This window comes from Tribolium castaneum, chromosome 7 (genome assembly GCF_031307605.1).
Source record: "Tribolium castaneum strain GA2 chromosome 7, icTriCast1.1, whole genome shotgun sequence".
Lineage (NCBI taxonomy): Eukaryota > Metazoa > Arthropoda > Insecta > Coleoptera > Tenebrionidae > Tribolium > Tribolium castaneum.
Genome location: NC_087400.1, coordinates 17185365 through 17203156, shown reverse-complemented (window position 1 = coordinate 17203156; position 17792 = coordinate 17185365). Strand labels below are relative to the sequence as shown.

Here is a 17792-nt window from a genome sequence, read left to right as displayed (position 1 = left end):
TTATACCGTCTCGGTGTCAAGTCGTTTTAAATTAATTAAAATTCAACCAGTTTACTAATAACTTGGAAAAAAATGCAGAAATATTGAGCTTTGCATTCACAACAGACTGAGAAAAACCGAGCATCAAAATTTTCATGAGAAACATGAGAAACAATTATTAAAAATTTAAAAACTTGCGCTTTTTTTCGTATTTTGAAAAACGCTGCGATTAAAGAAAAAATAAAGATACAAGAAAAATGTTCTGAAAAAAGTTGTAGAGAACTAAATTTCCTTTAAAAAAGTCATTGAGACCGTATCTTTATCTTCAACAGTTTTGGCTTTAAAGACGTTCAAAGACGCCCAAGCGATGGATTTCCTTCATTTTGCAGGTGGTCAAGTATGAAAAAGTGAATTTATATCTAAACCGTTGAAGATGGAAATATGGTGTCGCAGACATTTTTGTAGTACATTTAATTCTATACAACCTCGTTCCTACACTTTTTTGTATCTTCAACAGTATTCGCAGCGTTTTACTAAATAGGCGATGGTGTCCAAAAAATAATCGCTTAGTATTATCAATTTGCTACGCAGCAAATACGGTTGAAGGTACAAACAAGTGTAAGGAACGAGGTTGTATAGAATTAAATTTACTACAAAAAAGTCCGCGACATCATATTTCTATCTTCAACGGTTTAGGTGTAAATTTATTTTCTAATATTTGTCCACCGGCAAAATGAAGAGAATCCATCGCTTGAGCGTCTTTGAATGACTTTGGGACCAACGTGGTTGAAGATAGGGATATGATATCGCGGATTTTTTATAGGAAATTTTTTTCTCTACAACTTTCCTTTGAACATTTTTCTTGTATCTGTACCTGTATTCGCAGCGTTCTGAAAAATATGGAGCAGAATGCAAATTGGTAAAACTTTGATTTGTTTTTAATATAGTTTAAGTTATAATTAATTTTTTGGCATTATTTTTATCTTGTATTATTGAGAATCTGATGCTCTATCTGCCTGTATTTTTATTCGCCTTTTGCTAACCGTTATTTAATTGCAACTATTTTTATAAATGTATTGCTCCGAAAACTTAGACGGTAATGGAACAACTGCGCCTCTGGCGACATTAACGGAACTATCAAGGACAGGGACGTTTTATCTAAATATCTATCCGTATTTTAGACGATTTCTTGTCTGGCAAGTTTTTTTCGGTTTTTCCTGAAAATTACGTTCATACATTTTTCGCACGTTTTTTGATTAACAGCTCTTTGACACTACTAGTGTCCGATTTTAAATTGTTGTTTTTGAAAATAAAATTTGTTATAAAACGCTTATAACAAAAAATCTTGAATCTATGTCATTTAAACACTTTCGCTACGTTCGTTTAAGGGTCGTGAGGACTCTATCTCACCGCGTCCCTTCCGAAAGCGGGCACTTGTCGTATAACGAGGGTGAGAGACTCAAGGTTGTGTTAGAAGTGGACGACAAATGGTTACTCTGTTGCCGCGGATCTCAGAAAGGTCTCGTCCCGAAATCAGCAGTGATATCAGCCGACAGTCGTTTCTGAAATTCCCTACAATTGTAAATATACGTAGTGTTTTTTCAGTTGTACATTTTTATACAGACTGGATTTGTGATTTTAGTATATTTTAAGTCAAGACACGTATATTATTATTGTTAAAAAAAGTATTAATCATATTGTTGCTTGTTGTAACAGCAAATTTGATATTATTTATTATTGCTTGTAGGATTTGTCATTATGTACTTAATAGGGGCGCGACTCAATTGTTAAATCTTGCACGTCATGAAATTTTTGCACATATCTTAGGTGGTTGGTTGGGTTCTTGTTTGCTCTTCATTTTTTGGTGCTGTTTTATTGTTTTTAACACTCACACCTTCGCACCGTTCCTTGCATGCTAACATGTGATTCCCCCAATTTTGCAGTACCTACTAAAATTGGCATCACTGCGAGCTAATTTAGCTCAAAAGTGATAATTTTGCACTCGCTTCGTTCGATTCTAGTCTTTAAAGCACCACAGCATGAGTGGTCCGAGTATTTTCGACAATACCTCCAGGATTCAACCCAGCTCATCTCTAATTGATCACTTTGTGACGTGCAAGAAAGCCGTTTCGTTTCCTTTTTGCTTCTGTAATGTGTTGCTAGATGTAATAGTGTAGTTTGAAAAATCAAAGTTTGTGAACGGGGCCTTGAGGGATTTTTCTGGTCCTAGTTTTCGTATGCTTGCTTTATTTGCGTCCACTATGTGTATATATTGAACCGAACGCTTTTGTGATGTATATAATGTTACCAAAGGATCGAACGATCGATCGATTTCAGCGATATTCTAAGTTTCTTTTTTCATTTTTTTGGGAACAATTTTTGTGTTGTAACCTCACCATAGGTGCCATAAACACCCGTTTTGTTTTGTATTTTCATTGATTTTTGTCGAAATTGTAGCTAGAGACTATGGAAATAGTGTAGGGATTAAAATCATGTAACTCAGTCATAATAAATGAATTATAATACATTTTGTTGGTTTCTTTATTAAAATACACCGAAAACTTTCTTCATTGAATAGTTTATGTCGACTTTAGAGTCCGTTTGCCATAAGAGTAACACGTAAGTTGATGCATTGCCGCAAATCTGGAAGAAATGGAATCAAAACAGATAAAAGATAAAAGAGGTGAGTAAATATAATACCGATATAAAAATTGGTAAGTCGATCAAAAACATGTTGCCTGCGTAAATCTCAAACGGTTCGTGCAATAGTTGAAGACCAAAGGCATTTAGCTGAAACAAATAAATACTAGGGGAAGGCGGGTAAATAATTGTTAACTCGCTACAAATGTAACAGTGACTTGAAAACTTTTCAGGGTAAGTCAGGGTTAGGTACCTAACCAAAATGAGAGTACAGTATTCCGTGAAAATAAAACAGATTTTTTAATTTCTATTATATATTGCAAATTACATTTTTGTCTTCCAATAATAACTTTCTTTCTTCCAAATTGTTTCTTCTTTTTATTTTGCATATTCTCGTAAGGTCTCTCGAGCACAGAATTACATTAATTTGGATTCAATTGAATTAATCCGACACGAGGGACAACAGAAATTATTCCAGTACGAAAAATATGATTTTCTATCAATGAAAAAAAATGATCTTCGCTCTGTTCTGCACTTATCTTTTGCATTTGCTTTGTTTTCACGTCGTAGTGAAACTTTTTATATCAAGCTCAAAATAATTACTTTATGAAATATTATTTAGTAGAGTATAAAATGTTACTTCTGGGCTAGGACATTTGGCGTCTTAAAAATCAAGGTAGAATCTTACAAATTTAACTGTTTGCCCAAAAGCAAACAACCGAAAAGGGCCCAAAACCTCTCAAAAATCATTAATTTTTATCCACCCCAAAAGTTCTCAAATATGTGTGGACCAGGACATTTGGCGTCTTAGAAATCAAGGCACAATCCTACAAATTTAGTGTTTTCCCAAAAGTAAACATTCGAAAAAGATCTAAAAAACTTACAAAATGTCTTGTTTTTAAACACCCCAAAATGGCTTTTTATTTCTGGACCAGGACATTTGGCGTCTTCAAAAAACAAGGCAGAATCTTACAAATTCAGCTGTTCTCCCAAAGGTAAACATCCGAAAAAGACGTAAAACCCTTCAGAAAGCATTAATTTTTATGCACCCCAAAAGTATTCAAATATCCGTAGACCACCAAAAATTGGGCATATTAAAAAACAGTTGAAAATCACCCAAAATCATGCAAAATTATCTTACGAGCACTCTAAGAAACTTACAACATACCGTGTTTTTAGACACTCCAAAATGGCTTTTTATTTCGGGACTAGACCATAGCTGTTAATTCTATGGGTGAACATTTCATTAACAGTTGTTGCGAAAGAGCAATTCTTGTCTCTTAACATACCAGAGAAACCAAAAGCTGCGGTTCAGTTTTTGTTTGAATTTAAAGTACTGTAGTGAGACCGTGATTGATGATGGTTGATCGATGTTTAAATGATTTACAACTTATTTAATTTATTTATTTAATTAATCTTGAATTTTACTTTTGTTTTTTTTTGAAATGATTTGGCTCGTCTAGTTAATTGATCCGCTACATGATTATTTCACTTACCTACGTTGTGTTGGTTTGATGTACGAAGTCACTCTTATAGTGATATCGCAATTTGATCTTAATTCTTATCAAAAAGGGTTCAGGATTTATCCGTAACGCAAGTCCGGATTCAAAGTAGTGTCAAAACGCATGGGAGAAGGGATTTAAACCACAAGTTTCCTCCAAAGTTATTTATTACAAGAAGAAAGGATATTCCGTTGTATGGATTACAATAATCAATGGTTATGAAAGTTTGATCAAATTTGGCCAATGGTTTATGGGTGTATGTGTTATAAAGTCGTCACAATATATCAGAATCGTAACCACAATTCGTTTTGTATTAAATTTAAAATAGTTTTGTAGTCGTTGAGTGATACGAAAAGTTTTTCTTGATAACTCTTTGATATTAACCTGAATTAATTTAATTCAGTAATATTCAGCAAATTTAACCTATGTTTCAGACGATATTGTTCGAACTTATATGATCCAGGCAACTGACAGCGCGTTTCTAAATTACTTGTACCAGAGTCGGATTATAACATGCTCGCGGAATGTTTGATAAGTGCATCGCATTTAATTTTTTTACGCCCTAGTGCCGAAGTACCGTCTCCGGTAAAAGTCAGGTGATCAACACCTAGGACAAATTCCGAACAAAACCCGGACACACAAGCTTTTACAAATCAATCTGAATAAATGTAGAAGTAATTTCTCTCTAAAGTTTTCCGTCCACGAGCTTTGACAAAGACTTGTGCAGAACTTTGCCATGTCGCGATATCAGTTTATTACAGATAATCACGGATGATTATGTCTGCTCGATCGTCCGTAGTAGCCTGCAAGTACGTGGAAGTACTGGCCGTTGGGACGGGAATTACAACGTCCATTCTAAGTACAACGGGCGGAAACTACGACCTGCCACCGCGCCTTAGACCTTGTTAAAGTTGGGGAAGAGCGTCCCCGGGGACTACGACTCTTCCCATGAAGATGGCCAACTCACGAGCCTGTAATTTCTGATCTGGACGCAAAAGAAAAATCTTCTTTTGCTTTATCGCCTAACACGTCACGACAGAGAAATCGTTCTACTCTAACCCTATCTTTAACTAGCAACAACATTCTACTTCGTAAGGTTTCGGCATATGAAATTTAAACTATTTGTATACAACAGTTTGAAAAGCATCGTGAGTTTTGATTTTAGTTTTTGGTTGTTGTTTAACATTTGTTGGATGCCGTTTCACTCAAATTTGTTGTAACAACGTGATGACTAACTTCTAATATTGTAACTTAAATGAGTGATATTCAAAAGGGAACTAGAATTAGTTGTTGCAAGGTGGTTTTAAGTAAAATACCATTTTTCATAAATTTGAATAATTTATGTGTGAAGCACGAAATTCTGATAACGCGTTTATCGCCTAAATTTTGGAGAACAAATAATTTGTGGTCACTAGAATTTTATGAGATGAATGACACTGATCACTATTACGAAATGACTTTGAAGAAACTCAAAATAATATTATAAAATTAATTGAATAAAACTAATTAACCCTTTAGAGGGCTTACCTAGAAATTTTAATCCTCCTAACGCAGAATGTTAGCTGCTTCCCAAGGTGTTGTAGTTCGCAGCACTACCTAATCGAACGAACACTAAACTTGTCTCGTTTTTAACTTACTCACTAATCACTAACGCTATCACTTAATTCAAGAATTTAAATTAATTTAATTTAAAATTACAATTAAATGCGCTTAGTACAATTTAGACGCACTAAAAAAGGCAAACGAAGATGTTTTAAATTTATAAAAGTTTTAAAGGACAACACGACAATCGACTACCTCGAAAGACCGTCAGAAATCCAATTCCTCCCAAAGTCAAGGGCTAATCTTGCGTAAGCTACACTAACTCGCTTACCCCACTACCCTTGTTAAGTAGTTTCCACATATGCGAAATTTTGCAAATTTGACTCTTATGATGTCTTGGCATTTGATCAAACCTTGTTTAACTTTCTAAATATTATTATTAATTAACAGCTGGGGTGTTTTCCGATTAACAATTTCATTATAATTAAACATTAAATTTGGTAATCGTCGATCTGAACTGAATACAATACAAGAACGCTATGGAATTTCCCCAAATATCCTGAAAGAGAAATTAAACTCCAAAATTGGTTGTTGTCAGGTCTGAAGTTGTTTTTGGAACACAATGAAATGAATTTTGTGTAACAACAAATTTTGTTTGTTTAAATAACACAGAAAATATAGGGAAGAACCCCGTGAGGAAACTGTAATTTTGGTCGTACTACCCCTTGTTAGATGTCGCCCCCAGTACTACACCGGTACTATTTTAACATTTCCGCGTTTTTCTCCAATTTCCTTAGGGATTTTCCTGTCTACTTTCCTCTTAGGATTATGTTAGTAACGGGCAGCAATCGTGTCATGCAATTTTTTTGCTTACAATAATTTCATTAAATAGAATGATTTATACATCCGAATTTCGACGGCTGCGCCTTAAATATTAGGGTTAAATTTTACATCAAAATGTTCAGAAAAATTACGCGTGTTTTTCTAAACTACCGGTTTCGTGATCTGATTTTGATTTAACTAAGAAATCGTTAATTACGCTGAAATTTCTTATAAGGAATGCACATGTGTGCTTGTAATTTGATATTCTTTTAAAAGCTCTGTTCTGTAACGAATTTGTCAACACCCCCTATTCAAGCGGCACTTGACCAGCGTCGTTTTGGCTATGCTAATCTAGTTAACAGACATGAATTTCAATCGACCAATTCGTTCTTGAAGTTTTGCAACAATTTGTTAACAATTTCGCCGAATAAAATGAATTATTCAATTTTATTCGATGACTGAAGTACACTGCATAAAGACTCAACTTTTTGGTACGAAACGTTACGGGAATTTTGAATAGGATGAAATTTTGATTCTTTCTCGAGTTGTTTACTGATCATCAACGTGTCTTAAATTGGCTCATAAGTTCCTTTCTTTCTGAAACGTGACTAGTTAATTTCTAAACAAAATATTGGATTTAATTTTAGGTTTATCAATAAATTTTGGTTATTTTAAACAAAATTAAATTAATTATGCTTTTGTGAGAAACTCATTGGATTAGCTGGGCGACTGTGGTGCAGAGCCAGGCCGTCGCCAACCCCCATATCTTTGCATATCCACTTGTTAAAACACATGGCCTTTCGACCACCCAATTTGGCGATTTATAACGTTTTTAACAGTTCTTGGAAAGTTTCGTGGGAACGACAATTTTCTAAACATTTTAATGCTAACAAAGGAATAAATAAGTTAAATTAAAATTTGTTGAAAACTTTTGAATTGAAGTTGAATTAATATTGCCAAAGAACTAAACGTTTAAACTGACTCCGAATATTTTGCGCTGATTAATAAAATAAAATTTTAAATACCGCGATCATCACAGTACCTATTTTTAAATTCAACGTGGCATGTTAATTTCAGTTTCAATCAGCTAAATCTGTTCCATTTCATATTTCATAGATATTTATATATAGTTATAATAAAACATGAATTACAAAGTTTATATTGTTTTAGCAGAAGTGAAAAGACTCCTTTTTGATATTGGAGTTTAATAATTGGAAGCCGGTCTGATGGGTTTTAACGATTCAATTACCCAAACCACCTTGATCAGGAAATAAAATCTACTATATTTCGGGGTATTCAGGATTGATGGTCGTACCGATGATTCTCCTCGATAGACACATACCTATAAACGGTATAAGCTGTCGTGAAAGAGGAGATGCTGTAAGAATAGATCGGATTGTAGTCGGAATGTAAACGGGGAATGTTTTGCACTTATTTTTATTAATTCTGTAAATATTCTGAATCCAAGATTTATCATGAAGGCATAGTCGAATATTGGGGTTTTGCAAACCGAGAGATTTGAATAAGAATTCTGGCTTTTTTTAAGGTCTGGTTTTCTTTAATTTTACCAATTATTATCCTGGTCCAGAAATAAAAAAGCCATTTTGGGAATCTTAAAACAAGAGCTTTTATTTGTTTAATATTATTACCGGTCGCCACTCCAACCGGTGAATTTTTTGCATGTGCCAATGCTTTCATTTTGGGGTGTCTCAAAACAAGGAATGCTGTAAGGTTTTTTTGGGTGCTTTTAATGTAATTATGATTGATTTTGGATGGTTTTCAACAGTTTTCCCATGTGCCCATTTTCTGGTAGTCTATTGAGTTTTGAGTATTTTTGGGAGCATAAAAAATTATGATTTTTGAAGGAATTTCACAACATTAGTTTGTAAGGCGCCAAATATACCACTTTGATTTGGTGTTGTTTTTCTCTTTTTTTGCATGCGCCAATTGGTCTGGTCCCGAAATAAAAAGCCATTTTGGAGTGTCTAAAAACACGGTATGTTGTAAGTTTCTTAGAGTGCTCGTAAGATAATTTTGCATGATTTTGGGTGATTTTCAACGGTCTTTTAATATGCCCAATTTTTGGTGGTCTACGGATATTTGAATACTTTTGGGGTGCATAAAAAGTAATGCTTTCTGAAGGGTTTTACGTCTTTTTCGGATGTTTACCTTTGGGAGAACAGCTGAATTTGTAAGATTCTGCCTTCTCCTCTTTCACGACAGCTTATACCATTTATAGGTAGTAAAATTCTTTTAATTTTGGTCGAATGTTGTAAAACGTTGTTGTCTTTCTTACTCTTCGAGAAAGTAGCTAGGAGCAAGTAAGATAAACGATGGGCCGACCTCGGCTCGAGCCAGAGGTATACTGTCTTTCTCGCACTTAGGTCATTTAAAAGAGACACGAAACTTTCGCAAGCCCAACTACGCCACCCACCCAAAATATATCAGTGATTCTCAACATGTTCAAATAATGCAACAAGCGCAGACAAGTAAATTTTATTTACAAAAAATGTATAAAAATATTAAATGTACAATATTTACAAATGTATTTACGATTTAATTAACATTTCACTCTCACTTTCACTAACAGTATCGTCAAATTCTCCGAAATCACTATCACTATCACTATCATTATCCGAATTCCCGTTAATGATAATTTCTTTTTGCACCTGGTCAAGACAAATTTGTTTTTTTATGTCTTCCTCTATTAGTTTGTCGCAATAATTGACTGTGTTGCTCCAAACTTCTGGTGTAACTTGATTTAAAGCCTTTTGCCACGTTTGTAAAATAGATTAATCGGTGGAATCAACTTTCCCGATATGTTTGTCGTAAAAAGTTTTACTTACGCCCAAACATGTTCTATCGGATTATAGTGACATTGATAAGGCGGCAATCTTAATACTTTATGGCCATGTTCTTCAACAAGTTTGTCTAATTTGTAATTAATATCCTGTTTATTAGACTTTGCAATTGCTAAAAATTCTTGTTTAAAAGCATTTTGCGGGTGCACTATTTTTTTCTCTTCAAGCCACCTTTTAATCTCGTCTTTTTTCCATGATGACGACAATGCTGTTTACAAATTGTTCACATTAAAAAGTCTTTGGGATTTAAAAATCACTTCCAAATTGAAATTCATAATTAACATGTATATTTGTTGTAATAGTAAACATTTTGTTTATAAAGTTGACCAGGCAAACAAACAAAAGACATATTAATTTATTTAACAGCAATAAACATAACAAATACCAAAGTGGCATCCCATAGTTTGGGAACGACTGGTAGACCCTCCCATTTTCCGCTACGCGTGACGGTTTGTATTTTGTTTCACTCATTCGCATAGTAACAACAAAGACAAAACTAGTAGCAGATGGGAAAGTGTTATTTGATACATTTATACAACATTCGACCAAAATTAAAAGAATTTTACTATACTAATTATTCCTCTTATTAGTCATCACATAAGTTTTTTTTCTGGTTAGTGGAACAATCCACATAAATAATACAATGTGTTTTTAAATGATTCTAATTTAGTTAACTTTAAAATTGGTTTACATGTAAAATCTGTTACATCTGTCAGTTAATGAATTCATTTAATTTCTTTTAAAAATTTCGTTAAAATGCAACTAAATTGTTACACTGTGCAAGAAAACACTTTTATGTCGAAGCTTATTTCTGAAATGGAGAATGGTAATATTTGGTGTCCAAATGCCTCTCATTAATTCTATCAAGTGGCATTTCTAATTTTACATGGAAAATTCACAGACTAGATGATAATCATTTGAAAACACATTGTACCTTACGAAAAAACTAATTAAATAATTTTTTTTTCAAATGGCGCCCTACTACGGCGAAATTTTTGGTGAAAAATTTTGCTCTAAAAATTACTTCTAATTTTATGAGTTTTTGAACCAGTGTTTTGTTTTTAAATAAATTTTTAATATTGAACTTGGCCGAAGTGGTAGATATTTATACAGGGTGACCCAGGGGTGTGTAATCGGTCTATTACTTTTTTGCTATTTAGAATATTGCCATGCCCTTTTCATTAAACGATAGATCGACTTAAAGTATACAAACTAATTTTTTTTATTATACACAGGGTATTGTATACAGAGTGGTGAATCAAAGTTATATTTTTCTAAATGGGCACTCTATATATTTTTGCATAATTAGATTTTACATTAAAAATAATGTATTTTTGTAAAAATTATTATAGGTCTATCTTTTTTTGTTTCGGAATTATTTAACTTCGTTATAGAAAGATTAATTTTTGCAAAATCGCTACGAAGTCGCCATTGAATATTGTCCGACAAAATTGCCACAGAAATACTCAGAGTACCTTGCAGTTTTAGCAATAGTCGACTTTTGCTTGAAACACGTAGATAATGTACAGCGTATGCCAAAACGCAAAAAGTTGAATAACTCATTTTTTTCAAATTGAGCACCGTGTATTTATTTAGACGTATCAATAGCATTTCGCATAAGGGATTTTTCTGTGTATAAATAACTGTCGCGAGAATGTTTTGGCTACAAGGCTGTCCACTTGCGTTGGAGCATTCCCATGGTGTGACTCATTCATTTTGGTAAACTTTGAAGGATCGTAACTTAATTTTTTCAAATAGCATCTTTTGTATTTTATTAATGAATATTGTTCATCATGTCATTTTACATCTTTTCTACCTCTTACCTCTTTTCTACCTCTTTTTTCAAAAAGTTAATAGTTTAGGAGATAAATCGGTTTTTCTGAAAAATGCACATAAAATCTCTTGGATACCAACGTAGTGTGGTGCCATGTAAAACAATAAATTCTGACATATTGGTTTTGTTGTGAAAATTAATTTTTCACCTAAAATGCATAAAAATCTTATCTAGATAAAAACTTTAATGTTGATAAGAAATCATGAAATAAACATATAAAAAAACGACACCACCAGAGAAAATATTCAAGAAAGAATTATAATTTTTTAAATTTTTAAATTTTTAAAAAGAATTAACCAATGTATTACTTTGTTGCTTAAGAAACCTGTCATTTTAAACAGTTTTGTAATTGCAAGTAATATGTTATCGCTATAAATTTCTATCATTTTTATTTAATAATTTCTTTCTTGTTATAATTTTATCAAAATTTATGTCTCGATGACATTTGTAGGTGTGCATTTTACGCGAAAAATTCATTTTCACAAGAAATCTAAATCGTGACGTACTATAAATGCCATTTTAACATTAATATGTCAGAGTGTATTGTTTTTCATAACACGCTTCATTAGTAACCAAGAGATTTTGTAAGCATTTTTCAGAAAAAACTAATTATCTCTTTAATTATTAAGTTTGGGAAAAAAACTAAAGAAGTAAAAATGATGTAAAATGAGACGCTTAATAATACAAAGGGTGCTATTAAAAAAAAACAAGTTATGGTCCTTCCAAAATTAGTTTATCAAAATGAATAAGTTACAGCAAGGTGATGCTACAATACTAATGTATGGTCTTGTCACCGGAAGATACCTCTGACATTTGTTTACCCAGGGACAAAATCCCAACTTGATATCCCAAAAACCAAGCGCTCTGCGATTTTTCAATTATGTGCTTGCAGACGCACTAAATTGTAGAAAAAAATTAGTAACTTCTGAACGGTTAAAGTAAATCGCATTTATAAAGCCTAAAAAAGTGCAAATTTAAATATGTACAAATATACAGGGTGGTGCCATTTAAAAAAATATGTTAAAGGCTGCTCTATAAAAATGAAACAAACACCTTGTATGGGGTAAAATAATTTTAAAACGTGCACTTTAACTTTCCATTTGCATTTGATTCATTTCGATATCTTTGACAATATACATGCAATCGAGTACGCCCATATCAATGACTCACCTTGTAGATAAAGGGATGTGCAATTGAGCATTAATACTTTTTTTTTCATATTTCGTTGTATTTTTTTATTATTTACTTTAATTTCAACTTAATATTCTGTTACATACACAATCTAAACAAAAACAAAAGGCTATAATAAAAATACTTCAAAGATAATCAGATATGAATTAAATATCTCCCTCCACATTAAGATAGCTTCCAAGATCCAAATTATTAGTAAGTAATCCTTGATTGTGTATCAGTGTTTTTATTTTAGATCTCATTGCCACATTAAATTGCCACGTTAGCAAAATAGTATTCTGCTATTGATCTCAGATCATTTATTAAGTGTAAGAAATTTTGTGAAACACCACACAATATTAACTCACAATATTGCACCATTAATCGTAAAGGTAAAAGTATATACATGGTGTATCGTAAAAACTTGTTTCAATTTGAACAGGTAACAGAACTCAACAAATAAAACATCTGAAACGTGTACTCGCCTAAGAGAAGAAAAATAAAACAGACGCACTATTTTCATTGTGATAGAAACCGACAATTTAAACAACTAAAACAACAATGAAAATTGTTGCCATGACTACAAACTAATTATTAAACACTGACCGGCACGTTTGCACAAAAGAAAGGAGGAAAACAGTGAAAATAATAAATAAAACATTTGCAAAATATTATATAGAAAAGTTGTTGTATTTGATGAGTTCTATTATGTGTTAAAATTAACACACATATTTTTGATACGGTCGTGGTCGAATTGGTTCCCAATAATCTCTATAAGTATAATTCTGTAAAAGGTAATGGTCGAATTGGTTCCCACATGAGCAGGTAGGTAAAAAGGATTAAGCCAAATATATGTTAATATTTTAAATTTAAAGCTGGTAGAAATGTTCAAATAATTATTTTCTTGGCACAAAATCCAACAACAAATTTCATTTATTCATGGCTAACTAGTTATTTAAAAAAAGAAGAATGTAATTTTTTAAGCCCAATGCTCTCCTGTAAATTTCGTAAAATGTTTCGTCAAGTAATGACTATTAAGACATCTCACATGATGACGTTGCGTTCGTTAATATGTCTATTAATACTATTAAAGCATCAAAATAGAGACAAATTACAAAAATAATTTTAACATTTTTCGACATAGTACCCATTAAGTTCTATGCGCCTTGTTCATCGTTTTGGAAGTACTTGAATACTCGAAGAAATATTTATCCATAGCCTTTAAATTGTTAAAATACGATTTGTTTTTGAACGTTTTGGAACTTGTAAATTTGTTCATACACTTACAAACGCCATTTCTGTTATCATAATACTTTATCTGTTTACCTGACCTACCTGACCGATGGGAACCAATTCGACCATCCCCGGGAACCAATTCTATTATAATTAGAGAGGATTACAGAATTTGGGAACCAATTCGACTCGTCCCACTTTACACCCTGTATAAAATGTCAATCAACTTACAAAAGAAAACTTTAAATAAATAGTTTTTCACAAAAAATCATATTTACAATTCAATTATTATTAGATAAGATTAAAAATTTAGATATCTTCTCGATTTCTCCTTTATTTATTGCTTGTTTTATTTTACACCGATATGGCAACATTACTCAGCTTTTCTCCGAACATGTAAAAATCGAGTGCACAATTTGTATTTTATTTACATTTTTAGAGTGAAATGAAGAAAAATGATGATCATCGAAAAGAAAACGACAGACGACCACTTCTGTACATAAGATGGCACTTTTTTAAAAAAGACTGCAAGGATATTTTTCTTATAATTTGTGGTTCCGCAGTGATTTTTCTTATTTTATTATATTTTTTGCCCTACCGACTTTTTTCAGTAAGTACCTCATTAACAAACTAAATATAAACTTAAATTGTGACAAACAACAAGAGACGTTATGCAACCAGTTATCTACTTCGCCTTATCTTTAAGCCGCACATGCGCATTGCGCGTTAAGACTGGAATTATACAAGTTTTGACAAGTGCAGTAGCTTAAATAAATATTTGTGTTATTGCAGTAATTATAAAGTACCTACATAATACAGGTAGTATTATTATTGTATGTATTATTTTATTTTATATTTTTATTTATCAGTTTTTGAATATATTGCATTAAGCGTACAAGTTAAAGGTTATGTTTTACCGGTAACTACTTACCAATTTTATTTCATTGAAGTGTATTTTTCTATATAACTTTATTTTTTTGAACTAATTCGTTTGACATGGATAAACAACAAACTTTGAAAGTAGCAACATTTATTGTGCAATATTTTTTTACAGGCATAATATGGATTCAACACCATTTTGGAAATTCTGCAAAGACGACTGTAAAGAAATTATGGTGGTTCTAGGAATCGTAACAATTTGTGTGCCAATCTCCTTGCTTATAGTTTATTGGCTTCAGCGTTTTTTAAAAAATTCAAGAGAAGATAATTCACAAATTCATCAAAATAAACACAAAAATGAAGAACCTCAGGAAACTAATAAAGGATCAAGACTAAAATTTACAGTAGAAGATCTTCAACTTGGAAAAAACAGTTACTATGTATTTAAGAATTTCACTTAAAAATGTTTTGTATTTAATTTTGCATTTTTTTGTAGATATTTAGTTTTTTAGACACTTGTATGCTTTGTTGAAGATTATATTTGATAGAATCATATGTACTTGTGTTTTATTTGAAATGTAGGTATTTAGTATTTAAATTTAAAATAATAAAACAGTCTAGTTATACAGGATGTTCCGTCTAAGCCCCATAAAAATATTGGAAGTTCTAATAATGATAATCATCGGAAAATTTGTATACAACCATAATCTCTTAGGTCCTGCGCAATAAAAATATTTTCAAGATGGTGACACTTCCGGTTATACCAGAAGTCGCTATCAACTTCCTTATTTAATTGGAATATTATATTTTTAATGTGTTTTTGGATTACTAGAGTTATTTTAAGGTAGTTTTCTTAAGCTTTCCCTATACCTAAATTTAGACGTTCACGAAATATTTAGGGTTTTTAATTTTTTTTGGGTTTGCACCTTCCAGTTCAAAAATCGATAACTGCCATTTTTAAAATTTGGAAATATCTTTTAGTTCATTTGAAAGAGGAAGCCTAGATCTTTCTTTTGGTGTTTTCAGATTTCTAAAAAAGAATAACAAACCCCAAATGTTTAAGTTAAGTTTTCATTAATCAATTTTTTCAAATGAAATGCCACAAGTTTTATTTCATTAAATCGTAAAAAAATTAATTCTACATCGATCTGTATTAGCATTCCCTGTACTTATGTTTAATAGTTTTCAAGTTATAATAACTTTTTGTTGGGATTGAGAAATTTATTAGCCTTTTCTTATTGGTTGCCATGGAAACAAGAGAAAAAATGTGAGATATGTTTTTTAATAAGATATGTTTTTATGGCAAACTATGCAAAAATAACTGTGGTTAGTAAGAAATTTTCTACAATGTCAAAAAACCAACATAACTAGAAAATTATCACAGATAGGTATAGGGAATACTAATACAGAGCGATGCAAATAAAAAATTCTCCTCCATCTAGTAAAATAAAAATTGGGACATTCCATTTGAAAAAAAAAAAAGTTACTTGAGGTTGTCCAAACTTATCCTTAAGATTTTATTAACTTCTTTTGCAATTTTGAAAACACTAGAGATCAGATATAGGCTTTCTCTTTTAATTTTCCAAATATGATTTCGAAATCTCTAAAACCAAGAGAGTTACCGATTTTTTAAGTGACAAGTCCAAATCCAAACATTTTCAAAATTTTTCAAATATCTCGAAAACGGTTAACTTAAGTATGGTAGGGAAAGCTGATAAAAGCTCCCTTAAAATAACTCAACTAATCCAGAAACGCAGTGAAAAACATAGCTTTCCATTTAAAATAAGTAAGTTGATTGTTGATTGTGACTTTCGGTATAACCGGAAGTGCCACCATCTTGAAAACATTTTCATGGTGTAGGAGCTAACAAATTATGCTTATATACAAAATTTCAGATGTCTATCATTAATAGAACTTTCAATACTTCATATGTGGGATTTACGGAACATGTAAAATGTTTTTTAAACATGTAAAACTTGTTTGAAGCATCTCATTTGTTGATTTCATATTAAAACAAGTTTATCAATTATATCTTTCAATTTTAATTTGCTTAAAAAAATTTCAAATCAACTTTAAACTTACCTCTTTGCTCACAGACTTATCATTTGAAAACACTGTTAAATATCTCCCCAAAGTTTGCTTCAACACAACATTCTAAAAAATATGTTTTGATTTTCATTGGGAAATGTGAAATTAACTTACCTTTAACATACATTTATGACAAACCAATGCAACAACAAATTTCTCCAATATGCCAACACTGACAAAAATAATCGCAGCTAGTGAATAGTTGAAATATGGACTGTGGTTATAAACGCTCGATACAATGTTAAAACACTGAACTGTCAACAACAAAAAACTCAAAGCGAAAGAGAAGAGAATTTGTGCCGAAAATATGGAATTCACTAGCTTCAAAATTCCGTACAAGTCGTGATAAATACACATTAGCCGCTTCAAAACAATTTTCTTGTTATGTTTTGGTTGGTCAAGTGATGTTTGTGTCTTTTCTATCATTCTGCCCTGAATGTGACTAACAATTCGAATGAGTGTTAAATATGAACAAATCACAGACATGTGATTCAACATTCCAAAATAAAGTAATCCATAAGCCAACAAGGCTTTGTATTTGTCAGCAAAATTTTGACTTAGTAGCAAATAGAGCAAGTAAATGTTGATACTGACCAAACCAAACATTAAAAATCTGACTGTGGAGGTTTTGATATAGCTGTAGTTCAAGTGGATGTCCAAATGTTTTATTTCGTTATCAATGAGGCGAAGATTTTTCCATAACTCCACTGTTGATTTTTTGTGGATTTTGGTCCAAATGAAACTGACTAAAGTGAACCCAACTACGGTAACAAAATACATAATGTTGATGAATTTCATTAAAACATTCTTTTCTAAATCTTCTGTTAACAGTTGATTGAATTGATACATTACGTAGATTACCAGAAGTAATACTATTATTACAAATGCGGAACGGTCGTAAATTAATTTGAGTTGCTTTGCATATTTATGGTTTTTTGATAAGTCGAATGGTGCACCTCCCATTAAAAACTGAGTAAAACATAAAGGAATTAAAGCTGAAGTTATATTTTTGGGTTGCATTTTTTACAGTTTTGTTACTAACTGAAATTTAAATCGAACAATGTTTTAATACTTATTGAATGTTCAACACTGTGGTTATCAGGGCGGAAATATTTACTTAATCGAATTGTTTTAATGAATTGTAGAATATTTCTTTAATTTGTTTAAACAAAGACAAAGCTATTAAAACAATAATTCTAACAAAATATTTTAATTAACTCGGAATGTGTAAGATTTACGTTA

General features: G+C 31.7%; 1 protein-coding gene, 1 long non-coding RNA gene and 1 other non-coding gene across 11 annotated transcripts in view; 2 read left to right on the top strand and 1 right to left on the bottom strand.

The window, feature by feature from the left end:
- LOC661485 (uncharacterized protein) overlaps positions 1–2506 on the top strand; it is a 66451-nt gene extending 63945 nt beyond the window's left edge. For all 8 annotated transcript variants that reach the window (XM_008193415.3, XM_015984244.2, XM_967640.5 and 5 more), the window contains one exon: positions 1368–2506. In XM_008193415.3, the coding sequence (XP_008191637.1) occupies positions 1368–1545 (178 nt within the window). In that variant the 3' untranslated portion in view covers positions 1546–2506. The remainder of the gene's footprint in view (positions 1–1367) is intronic.
- LOC107398824 (uncharacterized) lies at positions 2503–12462 on the bottom strand. 2 transcript variants are annotated; one of them, XR_001575569.2, is made up of 3 exons: positions 12351–12462; positions 2680–2769; positions 2503–2622 (listed from the first exon to the last, which is right to left on the bottom strand). It is a non-coding gene; the product is annotated as an uncharacterized LOC107398824 (transcript). The 2 variants fall into 2 exon arrangements; XR_010335016.1 differs by lacking the exon at positions 12351–12462 and adding an exon at positions 5649–7398.
- Positions 12463–12555: 93 nt separating this feature from the next.
- LOC107398825 (uncharacterized) lies at positions 12556–15098 on the top strand. The gene is made up of 4 exons (XR_010335015.1): positions 12556–12742; positions 14023–14193; positions 14638–15040; positions 15084–15098. It is a non-coding gene; the product is annotated as an uncharacterized LOC107398825 (long non-coding RNA).
- Positions 15099–17792: the final 2694 nt, after the last annotated feature.